The 21,228-nt window shown below is 42.7% G+C and overlaps 1 protein-coding gene across 4 annotated transcripts in view; it reads left to right on the forward strand.

The window, feature by feature from the left end:
* Nucleotides 1-9,226, forward strand: part of SMYD3 (SET and MYND domain containing 3) — a 690,401-nt gene extending 681,175 nt beyond the window's left edge. For all 4 annotated transcript variants that reach the window (XM_050950435.1, XM_050950434.1, XM_050950437.1 and 1 more), the window contains 2 exons: nt 694-802; nt 8,431-9,226. In XM_050950435.1, coding sequence (XP_050806392.1) covers nt 694-802; nt 8,431-8,532 — 211 coding nt within the window. In that variant the 3' untranslated portion in view covers nt 8,533-9,226. The remainder of the gene's footprint in view (nt 1-693; nt 803-8,430) is intronic.
* The last annotated feature ends 12,002 nt before the right edge of the window (nt 9,227-21,228 follow it).

Raw genomic sequence — 21,228 nt, forward strand, 5'->3', positions numbered from 1 at the left:
AGGGCATGAATCACGATTCTGCTTTCATCTGTCTAAAGTCAGGAGTGAAATGGAGAGTTGGCCTTGTGTAAAACTGAGACAAGTGAGAGCATTTGTGACAGAGCAAATATATCCCACCTGCTCTTGATACCTTGTCCAGACAATGCCCAGGTCTTTGATAAAAAGCTTCCTGGAATATATTCTCTCCAACTGTTTTATGGGTAGGGAACTCCACAGGAAGCTCTCAAAATCAGCGCACACACTGTTTTTGTCATAAGGTTCCCATGCATTTCCTCTCCTGTGGACTTGCCTTGAATGAGGAATCCAGGGTTGGGCTCCGTGTTGAAACTTCCCTTTGAAAATGAAATTGCTTTGGTGTTATTGAGACTGAAAGTCTCTCTCTCTCTCTTTTTTTGAACACCAAGTACTGTAAATGCGATTGTATTATCCAACAGTAGTGTATGAGATAATCCCATCCCCTGTCACTTTCTAACAGGATAATGTAAAAGGCATTCCACAGAGACAGAGAATAATAATTTGTTAATTCCCCTCAGTATTTCATGCTTCTCAGTAGTGCAGCTAATTTCCTCTGAGTACTTTATTAAAATTCACAATGATTTTGCAGTCCCACCCTAATAGCTCTCCACCAAGGCAGAGACTGTGAAGGTGAGAGCTGAGCGAGTGACACTATATTTTTCCTCCTCTTCTCCACAGACTGTATTATTCCAGCTTTCATCCCTTGAGGGCTGTCCAGATGATGAGAGTGGGCAAATTGCAGCATACTCAAGACATGTTTCCTCAAGCACTGGAGACCTTGAAGCAGGTCAGTGTTGCCTATTGTGTTCCTCTCCTCCCATATTCTCCATGAATCCTCCATATATTCCTCCCCTTCCAGCTCTGATTGCACCTTACTCTTCTGAATACCATTCCCCAGTCTTTCTCTCAGTGCTGGCTCCCCAAGTAATAACTGCAGAATGTGGTGATGTGTCATGGTTGCTTCGTGTTTCAAGTGCAGGCTTCCTTTAATATCAGTCATTTTTAATTACTAGTCAGTAGCACATGGTGCCATTAATCACCCCCTAACCTTGCATGGAAAACAGCTATTAAATCGGAGAAGGGTAAAAATATTTCAGTGCCTTACACTGTTCTTCCCCCTTCTTCTTATTTCTGATTATGCCCTGAGTTGTTCCTTGTCAGAGTGGATGTGAAGGGTAAAAGAGGAGAAACTGGTAATGCTAAATGGCCAGATTCTCTCCTCCTCCTCCTCCAGGGAAGGAAAAGTGGGTGCAATTCCAATGGGAACTGTGGGAGGAGAATAGCAATGGTTCCGCTGCATTCCCCACCCTCCCTGTTCCCAAACAGAAGCCCCTCCCCCAATTTCCACAGGTTTGGGGCTCTGTGAGTTGAGATCGGAGCTCAATTTGTTATAACACTTGCGTTTTCTTACAAGCCCACTTCAAATCAGTGAGCAGCTTCTGTTAATCCCTGCTGGTTTTTATCATTCCAATTCTTTCTCTCACTAGGATCTGTTTTGGCAGATGCTTCCTATCTAGTTATATTCCAGGTTTAAGTCATCCCGGTTGTGCCTGAACTGAGTTTATATTCACTTCCTTCCACCCCAGGCTCTTATCTGCCCTGCTATTATATTACTATTATTACCATTTTAAAATTATTGAAGAAAACACACACACAGGCAATTTGTATCTCTGCTCCACAGCAGCTTTTGGGACATTAGGTTAGAAGTCATTTCCCATCCCAAGTCCCCAATAAGACTTGCTGCCTCAACACCTCCTGGCTATTATTTTGTATTATTGATGTTGCCCATTCAGAGTCTGGCCTGAAGGAGCTACACATAGCGAGGCCCTACCCCAGTCTCTCTCCCCATCTCCGGTATCTGACACCCTCTCCTTTTTTCCTCTGCTCATTGCCTCAGAAAGCCATCTGCTCCATCCTCTTGTCTTTTTGCTGCTAGGCTAGAGCGGGGCTCAGCACTGATGCCAGACGAGGCTTTCTGTTCACATTGTATCACAAAACACAAGCTCCACACAGCACCTAATTGATATGCTTTGCTACAAGGCAAGCTGAAGCAGCAGTTTCATTTTGCACTCACTCCCATCATGTTCTTTGTGGGACTCGTGTTCATGTGAGACCTGGCGCTACCCAGAAGCTGCTACCGTGTAGCCAAGCAAGCAGAAATAGCTGATGCTGTACACAGAGGACCTGAGTCTTCTCTCACTTACATTAGTGTAAATCTGGAGTAACTCTGCTGAAGTCAGTGGAGATGCATTGTGTAAGTGGGAGGAGACTTGGGCCTAAAGAACATTTGCACCTCAGGGCTCTGTGGAATACTGGAAAATGTAAAGCGTTTTAATCAAAGCCATATATCGCTAAGGTTATGGCACCTCAGACCAGGGGCAAGGACAGCCATTCTCAGAGAAACAAAGCCTATTCAGCATTCCCACATCCCTAGCATACACAGCCAGAGTCATGGCTTTTGGATGCATATGCACAGCTCCCATTGAAGTGAATGCGAGTCCCATGTAGGTAGCTGGGCATTATATTTTCCCCAAGTGTGTAAGTTAGCAAATTAAAAGAAGTGATCCTCATGCCTGTCTGCCCCCAAATCATCACCTTCTGTGCTGTATAATCATTTACACTGAGCTCAGACTCCTTTCCCTCCAGTGCTCGTTGTACTCTTAAATGATAAATGATTCCTAAGAGATTCTTCACTCAGTAGAAAATGTCATAGATTCAGATGATGTTACTGAAACAAAGAAGCACAAGCTACAGAGAATCAGGTGGGCTGGGGAACAAGGATGGCGGGGAGATCGGTAACATAGGTAGCCTGTGAAGGGGACTAACAAGGCTACGTTGTGCCACCTTGTTTCCTAGTGCAGCATCATAAGGGCAGGTCACATCCTGCTCTTAGTTTGAGGCAAGTTCTGACCCTCTTTTAGACTGACTGCATGGGACAACACCCATGTAAATCAGAGTAGAATGTGGCTTCTTATGCTAAATCCATCCCTGGTGTAACTCACATAAAGTCATAGAGTTATACTGGGGCTGGATTTGGCCCTTTGCAATTAGATGTGTTAGAGTCCCTCCCTGTGTTCAGGAACTGCTATATTGTGGTCCTTTATTTAGTGCATTCCACCACTGAACAGCAGCCTTCCTGGAACGGTAGCCAGACTGATTTCAGTGTTAGTGTTCAGGAGAAGGATTTGGGATAGTCAGAAGAAATTGGGATCTGAGTGAGATTCATATCACTCATGTAAATCCCATGTAATCTGATTTCCATGGCCACTATTCCAGCTTGTGGGTTGACAACCCCCTCTGCATCATGTGTGCAGTGTATTAAGACCCCTGAATACACAAATTTCATGCCCCTTCCCCTTGGCTTCCCCTATTGCTGCCTTCCATGTCAGCCTATGTCAGGCCACTACCAACCCCCCTTGCACCATTCATCTCTTGTCTCTGCAGCTCCAAATTGGGGGTTAAATGATGCAAAGGACCTTGTGATGGCCCTCTACCCCATAGTGAATTTCTGGCCGTAAGAATACATTAGATCCTCCAGTAGGAAATGGCCATATTACAGGGAGGCAATACTGTACTTCTGGAATACAATCTGAAACTGGCTCATTTTAACAAAGGCAAATAAATTAATTTTTTTATTGTTAATAGCTAGACGCTGTACTGCTCGTGATTTGGAAAAATGTGACCTCACTATGGAATTGTGGTATAGTAAAATATAGACTGTCCTTCTAGTGGAAAAGCTTTCACACGAAGTATGTGCACAAGAGACTTGCCAAAAGGAGGACAGGGATTTAGAAATTTGGTCACGCTGGCTAGCATACTCAAAAGAGGAGGACTACACAGCTGTCAAGCCAGAATCTTTAGCCAGGTTCTTTGAATATTAACCTGATCCTGAACGGGTAATGTATGATGTAGTATATTAATGTTTTATTATAACTTTGCCTTACTAAAAAGTTGGAAAAAAAATGAACAAGGGAGAGTAAGATTATAGTTCAGTGACACCTTCGCCAGCAAAGAGCTGTTGCTGAGCCGCAGATTGACTCTGAGAAGCCAGGAATGGTTCTAATAAATTGGCAATAATGGAAGGGCACTAGTGAGCTGTCAGGAGGAAAGATACCTGAAGGAGCAGCACTGTCATATTAGGGCAACGGCAGAAGTGCGTGCCTAGAGCACATGGGAAACCTATGTCAAGGAGAGAGGTATGATTAACTTCCAGGGCACTGGTTGACCAAAGCATTAAAAACTGATTTAAATAGTAATCACCTATCACAGTTCAGGAAGGTAATTCCTCATCATTCGAAGCCTGTGCAGAGCTGGGCTTTGTTTGGGGAACTAAGTGGAGCAGGGGGCTGGAATTCACCTTCCATCCCATGGCTGTTCCGTAGAGATGCAGCACACTTCCTTCTTGGCTTGTATTCTGTCCGGGGGGCTTGGATAATGGCCACCGCCCCATCGTTCCATGGTTTTGTGACACTTGAGGCCAGATGGCATGTGGCCTTTGACTGGCTGCACAAGGTAGGTTGGAGCAGTGAATAGCTGGGCAAAGTTCAGTCTCTGCATTTACCCGAGCACAGGAACTACTTGCTTCTGGGGCCTGTTGGGCAGTTATCACCCCTTAGAAGCCTGGAAGAAAGGCCGGGGTCCCACTCAGCTCACTTACCCTGGAGGACAGAGCACATGGCATCCTACTAACAGGCAACACTATGTGGTTGGCTTCCCTGTGAATGGTGGATCTCTTCCTGAGGGGGTGCAGCTCAGCGAGCAGACCCTCAATGTGTATCTGGTCCTGCCCCCAGCATTCTATTCAGGCCATTCTATTCAATGCAGAGTCTTCACTGCCTGGATGTTTTGCTCACGAGTCCCCTGTTACAGCACTAACCTGGCCCTCCACTCTCATGTGCCCGTCATTATAAACGAGCAAGATCAATTTCTTCACTCTAACCTCAGGAGCTGAGGTAGTGGCATGATGTTTATAAACATGCAAATAAGAAATTTTTAATTACACTGTGATGACACATTATCCAGATGCTGAGCTGTGTCCTTTCCTAGCATAACTCAGCACCTTCATTATCCTTTGATAAGTGGAACAGAAAGCGGGCTAAATCCTCTCACTCCAGTTGCCATGCAACACCTAAGAAATGCCCCTTTTTGTTTTAGACCCTGCTTCCATTCTGTGTTAGTAACAGTAGCTGTGATTATTGTAAAATGAGGCTGAAAATCTAAAGGCATTTGTTCTTCCTTTACCCTGTGTAATAAGCATTTGTTTTAATCAAGAGACACAGGCGAAACAAAAATAATTTCTCCAGTACACTGGCCTTCACATTGTACCACATCAGTGCAATGCAGTTTGCTTTCTTCTTTCATCATGATGGAGTGATGCATCAATACATTTGCATACGGATACATGCATCTTTGATGTTCAGCACCTAAGCCAAACCAGTGAAAATCGGACACAAATGAATGTGCTGTGCTTTCATTTGCATTCACAGAGTCACATTCATACCAATCATCTAATGGGTTTTTATATTCTTGAGGGAGAAACTGTGTGGCTGACGACACCATGCCCTGTGTTGCAGCAGTATGATTACTGTAGTTCTTCATAATTAGATTTATTCCTTAAACCGAGTGGGAGACCACAAGATCCAGCCTCAGCTCTGTTACTTACTGTGGTAAGTCTGGGAAGCTTAAGAGAACAGGCTAGTGTTCTGAAAGAAGGAACTGCATTAGCTTGTCTGAGCTTCAGCTTGATAGAAAATGTTTTACACTGAGTAAAAATCACCCCAGGATAGCAGGCCTGCACAAGGCTCTCAGCACCCTTAAACCCTCCAGTGGGTCCAGGGTTATGGTTTAAGATGTCATGGATAAATTTGCCATTAATTTTAATGGGACCAGGATAGGACCCGTAATGCAGGGTTTAATTGGGGCCTTCTGCAGTAAGGTGACGTTCATTCTGGAAAGACAAAATGAGAGAGATCAGGTGCAATATTTGCCATCATAATGGTGAGGTGTCTGGGAGGGAAGAGAAGTGTTCTGTTCATTAGTGGTGACTAGTGTTGGGCGAATGACTGGTTTGTTTAGTTTGCTGGCAGTTTCAAATCAAGGGGGAAGAAAGGTGGCTTGGGTTGAAGCAAAACTGAAAATTCTGAGCAAAAAATTGCAAAATGAAAAAGTCCATTTTGGATTAAGTGAAACAGGTCATTTGACCCAAAATGTTTTCTTTCCAGGCATTTTTAAAGGGCTAAATTCATAAAAGGCCAGGAGGCACTGCCCATGTTGTAATGTAGCACCATCATTAGGAACTCACCAGGGGAATGGGAGATATAGGTTTGAATCTCCACACTGGAGCAGGGATTGGAACCTAGGTTTCCCTCTTTCCAGGTAGGTATCCTAACCCACCCCACTTTAGAGACCATTATGTTCCCAATGACTGCTGGGGTATGTTATACAGAGAGGAACCATTTCAAAAGGACAGACTGAGAGCGTGCTATCCCAGAATAGCATACAAACCTGGTGGTTAGGGCACTCAACGGGGCGAGGGGAGACCTAGGTTCACATTCCTGCTCTAGAGGTGGGATTGGAAGCCAGGTCTCCCACATCCCAGCTGAGAGCCTGACCGTTGGTTAGATGGTAGGCACTCTGTCTTCCTCCCCCTCTTTATATTGTGAATTTAGCCTGATTTTTTTTTTCAGACTGAAACTGGCAAATTCACAAATAGTTTTTGATCAACCAAAACTGCATTTTGTGGCAAATAAACTATTTGTCTGAAAAATTTTGCTCAGCTCTAGTAGTGACATAATTTCAAGGGAAGGTATATTATTAAAGATTATTTTTTAACACAGGCATGCCCAGGTGCCTGGCTACCTAGCATGAGCCCTGAGACCTAGGTATGCCCAGGTCTCCAGTCAACTAGCATGGACACTGCAGTCTACAGCATTTGCTACCTATGAGACCACACTGCTACTTTTCCAGGTAGAAAAATCCCTCACTGAGCCATTCTACTCTTTATGGCCAGGATGACTCCTATATCACATGGGTGGCCATTAATCACACTTAACCTTTTGCATGCCTCTGTCAGATGAGGGCTGGTTTTTACTCTGGTAGTTTTTATATTTCTTTTCTGTGTATTTTAATACCTTTGTTTAAATGTTTCTTTGGCCTTCTCACTACAAGTGGCAAGTTAGTGAGGAAAACCTGGAATATTAGAACAGTTGACATATTTTTGCAGAGAAAATAATTATGCCCGAAAATGGGCACATGTAAACACAAGAATTTAGCAAAATATGGCCAGGTTTGAATTTCTATAACATAAGACAAGGCACAGATTTTCTTTCAGATACTTTGGGCACCTGTAACAAGGCCGAAAATGTTTCCATGTTTCTATTTGACTTAGAAAGACATACTTTCCCTTTTTTACTGTCTGGTCCCAGTGATAGCTCACAGCCTACATAACACTCAGCAGAAATCGATGCACTTTGTGATTTGCTTTGTGACTGCTTTCAGAGTTCTTTATTCAACTCCCCCTCCCCCTACACACACCATTAAAATAGCTAATTAGAAGTAAATGTAAAGATAGTGATAGCAGGTATTTGCCTCCATTTGTCAACCTCTGAATGCTGGAAATAGAATATTACTGTTCTGTTTACTTTTTCATCACATCACGTAATATATATTATTTCAATTCCAAATAAGGTTTAAGAACACTGTTTAAGAAAAGATTCTTCCCCAACAGCAGAATGATTGAAATCTGGTCTCAGACTTGAAAACCAGAGCAGGTATCTATCAGAAGCAGTATGAATGAATCTGGAAGTGTCTTATGAGAAGTAATGGCCTTATTGTGACTTAAGATGGGGGCATTTCAGGAATTTCTAGGGCAGGGAATCATCAGCACAATAGAAAGGGAGCAGCAGAGTAGGTGGCATAGGCAAGTCCACATGTAGCTTGTGTTCCCTAGAGCAGTCACTCTCAACCTTTCCAGACTACTGGACTCCCTTTCAGGAGTCTGATCTGTCTTGTGTACCCCCAAGTTTCACCTCACTTAAAAACTACTTGCTTACAAAAATCAGACATAAAAATTAAGAAGTGTCATCACCCACTGTTACTGAAAAATGGCTTATCTTCTCATTTTTACAACATAATTATAAAATAAATCAACTGGAATATAAATACTGTACTTACATTTCAATGTATAGTTTATAGAGCAGTAGAAACAAGTCATCGTCTGTATGAAATTTTAGTTTGCACTGACTTCACCAGTGCCTTTTATCTAGCTTGTCATAAAACTAGGCCAATATCTAGATGAGTTGATGTAGCCCTGCATGCCCTAGGTTGAGAATTACTGCCCTAAAGTGAAGCTGCAGATGTGAACTTGAAGGTAAGAGATGGTGAACTAACTTGTCCCTTTTCCTGTCTCTCCTCAAGGCATATAACATTATGAAAGTAACCCACGGAGCAGATCACAGCCTGGTACAAGACCTGATGAAACTTAAGGAACAGTGTGAGGCTGACATGCGAGCACAGTGAGGATGATCTCAGGCTGGAAAACTAACGTTCCGGGGGAAAGGAAAGCAAATCTTTCTTGTAGTGACATTCTATGACCTGAGCCAAAGCCCTCTGAATTCATTGGCTGACTCTGATTGAGTTTGGTAGGCTTTGGATCAGGCCCTATTTCCTTTGCTAAAATGTTTAATGTTTATTAGCTTTGCTGTTCTGCAGTGTGATTTTCCTCACTGAATTGAAATGTGGAGGACTACAGGCCATTTTCAGAGAGAGTCTGCTCTCTGGGAAGCAACATAGTAGCAAATAAGTCTTAGCAATTGATGTTCAAGTTACATGTTGGTAATAAAAAAAAATACTTGTATACAGAATGCTGCTGTGCACAAATCAGCATCTTCTCTGGCTGTGTATGAGGTGTTCAAATGGCCCCTCTCTCTGTTTATTTTTTAATAAATTGGCTTGAACCAAAAGCCCAGGTTCAAATGTCTCTGGACATAGGAAGAGTTTGAAATCCAAAGTCAGACCCAGCCAGTACTTGTCTCACCATTCTGTTGGTTTCCTTCTTTCACTCTAAACTGAGTGCTTCTTTCCAGGTTGCTCTTTATGTGTAGAATGACCTCTGAATCCCAGCTTGTCAAATCACCACTGTCCTCTGGGCTTATTCAAATCCCTCTGTGCCCACGATTTGTGAATTCATAATAAAAGAGTAAATATATAGTTATAGATCCTCATCTCTTGTAAATCCATGTAGCACCATTTAAGTCAATGGCCGACTGACTATACAAGTTTACATCGGCTGTGGATATGGCCCCCAGACACATAATCAATAGACATATAGAAAACATAAATTATTCCCTCCCCTTGATTTCCCAGCATATCCTTCTGAAGGCCTGATTCAAAGCCCATGGAAATCAATGGAAAGACTTCTGAGGAGCTGAGTGAGTTTACCCTCTAGATTGTAAGCCTTTCAAGGCAGTACCTTTCTCTAGTTTGTGTCTTGAATGGGGCCCAGTACATGTATAGCGCTTCCCGATAATATAACAGTATTTATATTTTACAAATATCTCCTGTCTTTATAATGGACTAAACCGAAGCATTGGATCAGAACATGGCTAAATTTAAGAGTGTTTGAAATTCTGGTCTCAATTTTGCCCCCATCTCTGTTTTCTTTAAGGGACATCATTATGATTATGGGGTTCCTCAGTTCCACCTGCTTTAAAAATGACCTCAGAGACCTCTCCAGATCAGTGATCCTTTTGCCTTCTGCTCTAGATCCACATACACAGCTTTTAGGGGCTGTGCACAAAACTCCTTCAAGATCTGTGGCTGTGATGCACGGTCAGTTACAGACCAAGGCAGAGCAAGAAGACTGTGGATTATCAATTTGCTGCCAGGCCGATTTATAAATGGCCTGAGAAAATGAGGAGCACGGATCAAACTCACTGATAGTGCAGGAGCCATGCATTTTCAATGTGGGAGGGGAAGGAAGGAAAGGACCAATGTAATCCTACTCCTAATAGCAGCCAGTAGGGAGGCAGATGGTGGGGAGAAACGCCCTTTCCCTTGCAACATCCAGTAGAGGCTGGGATCAGGGGAGTCAGGAAAACAGAGGAGACCACTCCCTGCCAGTAGAGAACCAAGCAAAGGAAAACCTTTCCCTCCTTTCCATGCAGGGGAGAAGGAGGTGGAAAAGAGCTGAGGAGATGCTCTTCCCTGTGGCTTGCAAAGTTACTGCAACCCCTCCTTCTCCTAGATTGGGCACACCTGATCTGAGCTGAGAATGACTTTGCAAAAATCTCTCTGACACTCTATGCAGGGTTCCAGCACCAGACATCATACTGATCCAACAGACGAGCCCTGCATTCTCACACAGGGTCCCAGATTCTGAATATAAGACACCTCGTTGGGTTATCACAATGTTTTGATAGGGTGGCTCTTTACAAAGTCATTCTGCGATGAAGTGGCTTTTCTTAAAGGTTGAACTGTACTGCCTTAGACCATAATTCAGACTTTGTGTGAGGTCAATGCAGTTCCATTTCACCCATTATTTCCATTTTTCTCTCACCAGTTGTATGTTCTTGTCGGTGAGTGGAGTTAAGAACAGCTACAGCTTCCTGGCTTTCAGTGAAGTTGCACTTGCTTACACTAAGCCTGAATTTGAACTTTTTGATGCAGAGGCTAATAGGTTTCAGCTCATGTTTCTGTTAGATATATTCGCTCCTTGAGGACCTCTTGTGTTGTTAACAATGTATTTAATTTCTAGAATAAACTGAAAAGTTTAACATCAAGGTAATTAAATACATCCAGTGTGTACACAATTAGCTCTCTTCTTTTTTCTTTCAGACTAAGGGTAAAGATTTTCAAAAGCACTTAAGTCCCATTTTCAAAAGTGATTTAGGAACTTAGTCCACATTCCGTTGTCTTTCAGTGACATTTAGGCTTCTAAATGCCCATGTCACTTTTGAAATGGAACTTAGGAGCCCAAGTCGCTTAGGTGCTTTAGAAAATGTTACTTTAGGTCACTTCTGTAAGTCTGTTCTATCTAACATGGTTCAAATCTGTCCTGTGCAACAAGCCACTCAGCGTACAAACTAGTTTCTCAGGCTGAGTCTCAAGCTGTCCTTGCCCAGACGTAAATTAGAACAGACGGGGGCTACTGTAACTTACGAGAGCTGGCTATGGTCCCTAAAGGAGCATATGCCAGCTATAAACTGGCAGAATGGAGCTGTATTGTGCCCTGCCTTGATACATAATTTCCTTCTCCTCAACACCTCATAGATTGGGGATTAGCAACTCTACACCAGCTGAGAATTCACAGCCTGGCAGGTGCAATGAGATTCTGTCCCTTTGCACAACTCAGGCAGGACAAAAGGACCAGCGAGTCTGGCCCAATACATTTTGCTTTTCCTACAAATCTATTAATTGTAAGCATACTTCAATACTTAGTTCATATTTCTTTAAGCAGCAACTACACTCCTTTCCTCTACCCACTCAAAATTCTCTGCTGGTGTGGTTGCATGTCAGTGTGCAGAGAGCCATTTAGGACATAAGGATGGTGCTGAATTAAGATATCATTTCACACAGCGCTCACTAGGGGGAGAAGAGCGTTTCTTGGAGCGCACGCATTCCATTTTACCCAAGCTCGTCAGCAAGTCAGCTGTTATTGCCAGTGCTGCCGACTTCAATTTTTGACATAGAAACAAATGTTAACACCACCAGATGTTTACGAGGAGCATTCAAACCGAAAAAATTTCAAGGCTTTGAAAACATCACTTAAGGTGGGTCATTCCTCACTAATAATTTCTTGTGGCTACTGTAGACGTGACTGTCATTTAATTAATCTCTAGTCATTGTAAAGTCAGGCTTTTCACACCAGTAACCTTACACCACTTATTGCTATGAGATGAGAACACATTTAAAGTGAAAATGAACACTCTAGGCATAATTTATAGGCATGGCACATTACTGCCAACGTTGGGAAAGTTTGCCTGTCAAGACGTTTGAATTTGTTCCAGAGTATGAAGCATCCACTTGCCCGGCAGTAATATTCAAAATGCAGAGCATTTCTGGAGTGCATAGCAGGACATGAGGCCACAGGCCAAGTTGCTTCAACCTCCCAAGAAGTGCAATAATCCCCACAGAAATTCATAGCTTCGTGGGGTTTTATTACTATGATGAACAGGAAATTATATGGGGAAAAGGTCAGACCCAGGCATTACAGGGATTAGTGACAGAGAGCAATAGCATCACTGACAGCCAATCAGAATAGGGCCAGATGTACCCAGCGTTCCAGATCTATTTCACAGTTGTAAAGGGACGCTGACGTTAAAAAGTGCATGGTGTTATATAAAAAAGAGCTTTACCTGTGTTGCTAAGCCTTTATATATGTGAAACTGAAAGGCTTGTCAGAATCTGAGGGGTGAGCCTCTTATATAGTATGTGCTGGGTGAGTGCATTCCAGCTGTGGTGCATTCACACTCGTGCATTCCGCATATGTGCCAACACTCCCCATCTGTGTTGCAAGCCACTCCCATGCATTCGGGGACCACAGCCAGGCATGTGGGCATGTTTGATATTGTGGAGTGGCATGGACGGGGGAGAGACAGCATTATGCTGAATCCTTCACAGCAAAATGGCTACATAGCAGGAAATAGGCTAAAAAAGTGATAGGCTTCTGTGGAGCAGGCATGAGGCATATGCTCCAGCACATGTGGGCCTAAACTAGAGCCCACTGAAAGCAATGGAAAGATGCCCATTGACTTTAATTGGCTTTGATTCAGACCCTAGGATCAGGATGCCACTGCTGCAGCAGTGCTCATACAGTGTCTACGCTCCATGCATTGTTCCAGCCACACTTCCTTAATGCAGGAATGTAGTAGTAGCTTTTCATTCCTTATTATTTGTATAATACTTACATGTCTCTCTGATTGGACAATGAAAATAGCTCAGTTTTACATTGTGATTAATTTGAGCAAGAGTGTTGTCAAGCTTAAAATGAACAACAGTATTGCCAGTATTAGGCCTAAAACTTCCGGAAGCTTTTTAGCGCAAGCTTTGCAAAATTAAGCTGCAACTTATGGTCAAAAGACATCTGCAGCTAGACAACATTTTATGCTGATTCCTATATGATAAAATAAGTCATGCCCACGGGTTTGGCTTATTAAGCCCACATTTGAAACGTGTGATTAAGAGACGCTGCAGCCAAAGAACTGATTCCTATGTGGCTTTGATGGGCTAAGCCTTCAAGCCCAGGTCATCAAAATAACCTTAGTCACAATCAAGACACTAGCCCATTTAGAGGTAAGTTATGTCCTTGTAACTTAAAAAAATTAAAGAACATTTAGCTATTAGAAAAACCACAGTTGAGACAATACGCTATCTGGACATAAGTTATTTCCTTTTGCATAACTTATAAAACAATTGGCTACAAGAAAATAATTAAGTATAAATTATACAGCCAAAACGAAGATTTGGCCTAACCTGATTGGTTGACCTGCTTCAAAACACGGCAAGCAGATGAGATTAAATGTGTAGAGCCTCAGTTGTGTGTGTGTGTGTGTGTGTGTGTGTGTGTGTGTGTGTGTGTGTGTGTGTGTCTGTCTGTCTGTCTGTCTGTCTGTCTCTTGGTCTTAAGAGGTTATTCTCTTTGATCGGTCTAACCCCCCACCCCTTGAACCGAGGAAACCTGAATCACACCGACTATCTGTACCTGGCCAGTGCAAAGAGTGGTCGACTGAAAAGTAACATATTCTCGGTAGGGTAAGATTTTAAAGTAAAGTAGTCTGGTTGCATGCAGAATAAGGTAACAGGGTAAAGAAGTCTGGGTTGCTCGAGCTGATTTGATCTCAAGTTGTACTGACAGTATAGTATTAAGAATGGTAGTGTCGGGATAATTTAATCTCAGATTATATTAATGCTGCAGTATTAAAAATAGTAGTAAAATACTATTTAATACTAGTGTTAAGTTGTTTAGAAATAATAGAAAGTTGTTTATCAATTTATAGTATCTTTGTACTTATGGTTATTGAGGGTAGGAATAGAACTTGTAAGGTTAATAGTTAATGAGTAATAATAGCTTTGCATGTACTTATGCCTGTCATCAGTAAAAACTGCCAGTGATAAGAACATACTTTTATAGTAATAAGTAGCTAATGCATAACATTACCTGTACTTGTGCTTGTTTGCAATACAATTTGTCATTTACATTAATTCTTATTCAATGCTTGAATTTTTCTTTCCCTATTCTGTGTTGCATTTATAGTCATAAGTCATTAAAAGCCTGTCTTAAGGAATAATCGGTAGTTTTAATTTTTTTATACAGACACCACTTGACCTCATTACATCTGTGTTGGGTGGTGGGAAGTAGTGATCAGCCAGAGCCCCATCTGGGCCCTGATGTGTGTCCCCTTCTTCCTATATCTCCGCATATATGTGTTTTATAGTCAGTTGCTGAGCAATTTCACTTTGAAGTTCACATGCTCAGCACTAGAGTTACCAACAAAGCAAGGCATGTTGTTGCTGTTATTTTTCTTTTGCAGTTTCAATTCCAGCCTCTTTTCTTCAAACATATTTTCTGACATACGAGTTTTCAGAGAGCTTGGAAAATTAGAAGGTGCAGTAACTTAAGTGAGCTAAAAGGGGACAAAAAGATGCTGGACAACAATTGAAATTTCAAATCAAGATAACTTTTTAAATCATCTGTAACTCAAAAACAGTTTGCATTTTCTTCAGTCTGCGGTGAACCTGCTAAGCAGGTGACTACAACTCCCATCAACCCCCTCCCTGCTGTACTTCCCTTTCCCCAGGCTAGGTAGGAGGAAGGACCTTCCTTGCCCAGGAACTGACTGGGCACTCTTGGGAAGGAGCAGCTGCAGGAAGCTGGAAGCAGAGAGGAATCCCCCCAGGAACTATCTGCATGGCACAGTCTGTGACTGTCAGACGTCCCACCTAGGTACAGGTTTGTGCTGGAGCTTCTAGGGGCAGGGGCAGTAGCAGCTGGGCGGGGAGCCAGCGCAGAGGGATCCCAATGAGAGACACTAGCTAAGCTTGGCCTGCAAACCTGTAAGCTCCTTGCCTGACTAGAGACTGGACTGCAGAAGGCGCTCTAGCCATTAGGCTTGAAGAGCCCTGACTCAGCTGAACTGCCGCAGGGACCAAAGAGGAACCACTATTGCACGCTTTGAACTCTAACCATTTAAGCCACAGGATCTAGGCTATTTGCAACCTTTTACTTTCCTGCCAGGCCTAGTAAAAGACCCATTTCCATAGGTATGTGTGGGACTCAGCAGGGCTAGCGCCTACGAGACCTAGCTGTTGAAGCACCTACGGTGCTTGCCTCTGAGGCACGGTACAGGTTGCATGCTACTGGTACCGTCGCCCTTTGGTGTACTCCAGTCTGAGCAGCTGTAATAATTACACGTCTCTGTAGAAACTGTCATCTTTGACTTCAGAGTAAATGTGGCAATTTTAAGGCTCAGTCAATTTTCCAAGCCAAAGCTAATGGGGGACAGAGGGCTTCATGAAGGAAGCAGATTGAAGTGTGAGGAGCCGGCTTCCTCACTTAAATACCTACGGTACTTCGGAATCTTTTCAAAAACCATGAATATATTTCGAGTCAGTTTAAGGTATAAAACTAAATGTAGGGTTAAATTGGACTTGGCAGCATTCCTTAGTTAGTGCTTGAGCAATGATATTAGACAGCAGTTAGGGGAGTACAAAGTCACTGGAACTGATTTTTTGGAAGGTTATATAGCACCAGCACATAGGAAAAAGTTATGGGTGTGTTACTGCTTTGTAAAAAGTGATCGACTGCAATTGAGGGAAATTTCTAACTGGCAGAAGATGATTTATGCTTTAAAATGTGTTGCTTTTTAAAGTCCAGTGCAATGCATTTGATCCGGGTCCTTAGTTGGGTCCGCTCTGCTCCTGGAGCAGTGTCGTTCTTATTCTTACTTTAAAAAATAGGCCCTTAGGTTCTACATGTAGCTTGAGAGACCCAAATGGTGAACCACAGCTCTAAGCAATTGATACCGGGATTTAAATGTGATGCCTGGCGTTGTCTGCAACCTGGGCACATGTACAGTATTTAATGATTTTGAATTGGTTTTTGCTAGCAAAACATTTCCCAGCATTCTGCCCATTGTTTACTTCAGGCTGCTTCTCTATTCTATGATGGATGTTTTTTAAAAAGCCAGCTTCATTTAAAAATGTTGATGCTTTTATACATAGCTTATTTTTAAAGCCATTCACAAAATACAAAGGGTATTTCCCTCTACAATTTATTTGGATGAGTTTCTCATCAGTGGAACGTTCTTAATGAGCACAGTCCAGTTTTTATGGAGGTTGTGCCCAATAAGAGGATTTATACTGGATTCAGAAATAATTCTCCCCATGGACATGGGAAAGGAGTGAAGGGATGGCCTTCTGGTTAAGGCATAGAATGTGGAATTCTGAGTTCTGTTCTCATCTCAGCCACAGATTTTATGTGACCTTGGGCAAATCACTTTGGGTTAGATTGTGAATGGCCTCAAATGCGTGCACAACTGGGCCCAGAGGTAGTTCTAGTCATTGTTGATTCTTGGGAACACTTCCCTTCATTGTCAAAGAAGGAAAAAATAAAGGAACAAGAAGTGGCTATAGATATGTTTAGAACCTACATGTACTCTAAAACCTTATTGATCATGATTGCTCAGAGAACTATTTGCAGGAAATTAAGGTGCCTGTTGAATGTAGCCAGTTTTTCCAATGAAAAACTATCTGTGAAGAGATGACAATTTCCACAAATGTTTTAATGGTTTGCATTTACATGTTTTGTGCTAACATGCGGCATCCTATGGACTGGACACAGACTACAATGTGTATCGCTTTGAAAACTCAGTAGTCACAATTTGATATGGTGTTTTGACAGGTCACATATAAAAGATGGAATGTTTGTGTTCATGGCTGGGTGAGCATAATGCTTAGCAGATTTCTAGTGAAAACCCTCAATTAGAAATGTGAAATTCACTCCCCATTACTACTACACAATATCCACCATCAGGTGTTCAGTGAAAATTCCTGACAGTAAGGTAGAGATCTTAGACCTCAGAGTGGTTTACAAAGGAGAGTATCATTACCCCTGACTTTAGAGATCATGAAAATGAGGCACAAAGAGATGAATTGACTTACTCAACTGATCACCCAGTATCATACTGTGATTAGAACCCAGCTCTCTGAACTACCAGTCCAGTGTCTTGTTCACAGGAATCTCCTTCCTTAGAGGTTTTTAAGGTCAGGCTTGACAAAGTCCTGGCTGGGATGATTTAGTTGGGGATTGGTCCCCCTTTGAGCAGGGATTTGGACTACATGACCTCCTGAGATCCCTTCCAACCCTGATATTCTATAATTCATTGGACCACAAAAAGGCCCACAGTATCTGGTCTGGCATCAGCAGCATGCTGGCCGATGCACTCTGGGAATATAAAACCACCTGAATTAGTTACACAGGCATGATTAGCAAGATTTGTCACTGAGCAAAATAACTATTAGAAATTGGTTATAGGAAGGCACAAGGCATCTGGGAAGGGCAAAACTGTGGCTGGCTGCCATGGTAATTTACCAAGTACCAAACGTTGCATATGGATGGAAACCATCTACAGAGTCTGATTACAAATTGAAAGCTGTAATTATATACATGGGCTTAAGCTATATCCTAGTCAACACACATTCACTGGCTGTGGGATGAGTGAGATCACTTCATAGTTTTTTTTGCAGCTCTAATTAGAAGCATTATGTGATTTATTTTATTTATTATTATCTGCACCACTAAATTCTGGTTCCTGCAGATCAGAGTTGAGACACATTAATGGTGCACTGTACAGATTCCCGAGCTGCCCTGGCCTACGCTATGCCTGTGCTGTGTATAGAGGGCTTCATTCTCTTTGGATGTCATTTCAGCAAACCGTACAGATCACCACTAAAAAGCGTCCAACACTCAGGCCATAATTAAGCCTAGTGCTGCTCAGCTCATTTGGCTCACTCTGAGCCCACACTAAACCAGCCATTCCGCTTTTGTGTCTCACTGGGGAGGCAGAATTGCAGCTCCTTTGCCTTTGACGGGATGCTGAAGGCTCCCTCTCGACTCATCCTCCTCTGACATTCAGGTTCCATCTCTAAGGTGCCTGGATAAGGAATACCTCGGTTTAATAGGCTACACCTGCCATTCAAATTTGTCTTGTGAGAGCAAATTTCATTGGCATAGTGGAGAAAATATACAGGAAATTAAGAAAAAAATATTGGTCAAACAAAATGATACTAAGCTTGTCACTGCAAAAAGTGCCACTCAGCAGGACCCATTCCCTACTGACGGGGTGTGGGTTAAGCCAGAGGAACTCCTTTCCTAGCAGAAAGGCCTTTTGCCAGTGTCAAGTCTCGGACTTGCAATTGGGCACTGCAGCATCTCAGGCCAAACTCAAGTTAATCAAGTTTGAAATCCATTTATTATGGCTCAGGTTTCTTTGTCCTTCCAGATAGATAGTCCTGCCTGTTACGTTCGCTGTATTCAAGCAGAGACATTAGATAAAAAACAAAATACTCTTTCAGGAAGGTTGTAACGTAACAACCCTACTTTATTTCTTAAAATCCAGAACCTTAACACACAAGAACCAAAAGCACAGAGACGAAGCAGACTGCTGCCTATGGCAGAGAGGTGCAGCACATCCCATCTTGTTCTAGGCTGGCCCTTTGCAGACTGACTGCTGAGAAACAAGATCACATGTTTCCCCACAGAGCCCTCCAGCCTGCAAACAAGACCAGGAAACCCCATAGAACTTACTGTGAGAGCTTGTAATTTTTACGCAGTTTTCAATACACTGCACTGCTGAAGAAAGAAGCATCTTGTTTCTTTCTGGTATGATTTTACAAAGTTAATCGTCTTGAATAGTGTATTTGAGCTGGGCTTTTTGTGAAATGGCCACTACCAGTACACTGCAAATATGTGAATTTTTCTCGCCTTCAGTATAAAAGCCACACCAATGTTTAAGATAAGAATCTGGTGTATCATGTTTCCAGCTGTAGGTATCCAACACAATGATTCCTGTTTATCCTCATAACAGCTGGGTGTTATGCAATTAAGTCAAGCCGAGGTGACGCCCGTTGGTGTTTCAGGGGCTGAGTACAACAACTTCCTTATTTGGCCTGGTTTGTGAGCAATATGGACAAATTCTAATGCTAGCATTCTTCAGAATGTTTGTAGGTTTTAATAAGGACCTTAGAGATTCCTCTCTCAAAGAAAAAGAATAATTTAGGCTTAGTAATTAGGCCCCATACTGTCACTGCTCACATAGAGGCACCTAACAAGTTCTTTATAGCTCTCAGGGGACCCATTAACCCTCTTTTAAGTATATCTCTATACACATACATATACACACACAAACACTTTCTCAGGAGTCACAGAACCTCCCTATCCCTGTTAATCAGATTCTGAGGGGGAAGGACAAAAGGGCTCCAACAACCTGCCTGAAATGCTGTTGAGCTCCGATGATGCAGGATTCAGCAAAGACCTCAGTTCACTCTCCCAGTGCCGTGTTTCTTCCAGAGGTTAAAGAAGGGGCTGGCAAAGGGGGAAGTATAGTTCATTTCCTCCACTAAAAGAAGGGGTGGGGGTGCTTCCCCACCTCTCCTTGGCTTGTGTAGGTGGTGCTCTCCCCCGCCTCCTTGGCTAGTGCAATGAGTGCTTGCTCTCCCATTTCAATCTCTTTTAAGCACTGTTGGGTCTTCAGTGTTGACAGTGGTAAAAATGTAGCAGAATCTGCCTTTTTCCAGTGGCTCTGACTCCCAATTCCCATAGGCAATGAGTACAATGGTGGCATTTTCACATACCTCTCAGGGGAAAGCTGCACTTTAAATTGCAGGTGGTTCATCTTCACAATTCCACTTGACTTTCAATCAGAGCTGGGAGATGGTAATGGAGAGGGGACGTGAGGAGGAAATTAGCAGGGGCTCTCCTCCCCCACTTTCTTTTCCCTGCCCTTTGTCGTCTGCTGCCATTCCTCCTTGCCGGTTTACATTTAATGAACAATTTAAAGCCTTCCTAGCGCTGCTGCTCTCATAGCCTTGTTAGTGTTGTGCTAGATGACAGACAGGCTGTGCTTCCTGGGGTGAATAGAAGCAAGAGGAGGCAATGGGCCCGATTCTTCTTTGTTTTGCAACCATTTGAGCAAAGTGCATGTGTAATGCTGCTAAATCAGAATCCCCCTCCACCCCCATCCTGTCCCTCCTTCACTGACAGAGTTTTACAGGCATTTTGTACAGGACCATGAGCCAGATCCAGAGCTCTTTGAAGCTGATGGAGAAACTCTGACTCCCAGATCCACAAAAGGATTTAGGTTCCTAACTTCCTTTGAATGATCCTTGTGAATCTAGCCCTCAATGACAGCACAAGGTGCTATGCAGTGGAGAATCAGCCTGGGTATCTCTAGAAGAGGATGGCGCTGTGGGATCTAGAATTGCGCTGATGCAGAGAGTCTATATATTAAAAGGAGCAATCATTTACCGGTCATGCTTTTCTTTGTATGCCTCACTATTAATCTATTTTCTCCTCTTTGCCCATCTGACTTCCTACTCCCATTCAATTTCCTACTCAAAATTGCTTTAGGCTCATGGAAAAGGAGAGATACTGAGGCTACTGGGAGAGGCACTGTTTTTATCTTCAGTTTCCTGCCATTGGAAACAAATCCCCATAGTGGCATTAGGATCCTCTCAACCAGTCTAAATCCTATAACTATGATCGAAATGCCATTACTGGGTAGTACTCTTCCCTTGAATGCTAATGGGGCATATTCTAGACTGCAAGTAATTCTTTGTTCTCTGTATTGCAAAGCAGGATTGTTCATTTCTGAATAATCAGTGGCCAAAGGCAGCGATAAATAATAATATTAAACAAGTCAATGTAAAGAGAAGATACAAAGTAATATTTTTTGCCTCTTACCAGGTGTTTCTGTGGGGATTATCATCGAATTTTTGGAAAAACAAAGGCATGATCTGAATTTGTAATTTTTTTTTTGATCCACTGTGTAGAGTTGCAGCTCAACATGGAGATAAGAGGGTCAGAAAACATTCCTTAAAGTCACCAGTGGAAGATCTCCCTATGCAATGGAGCATTGCGGGAAATGCTACCTGGTTTTAGGATCTAACTGAGTTAGGCTGGGCTGTTAATAATCAGTGCGGGATAGATCTTCACTTTAT

Source organism: Gopherus flavomarginatus, chromosome 4 (genome assembly GCF_025201925.1).
Source record: "Gopherus flavomarginatus isolate rGopFla2 chromosome 4, rGopFla2.mat.asm, whole genome shotgun sequence".
In the NCBI taxonomy this organism is placed as follows: Eukaryota; Metazoa; Chordata; order Testudines; family Testudinidae; genus Gopherus; species Gopherus flavomarginatus.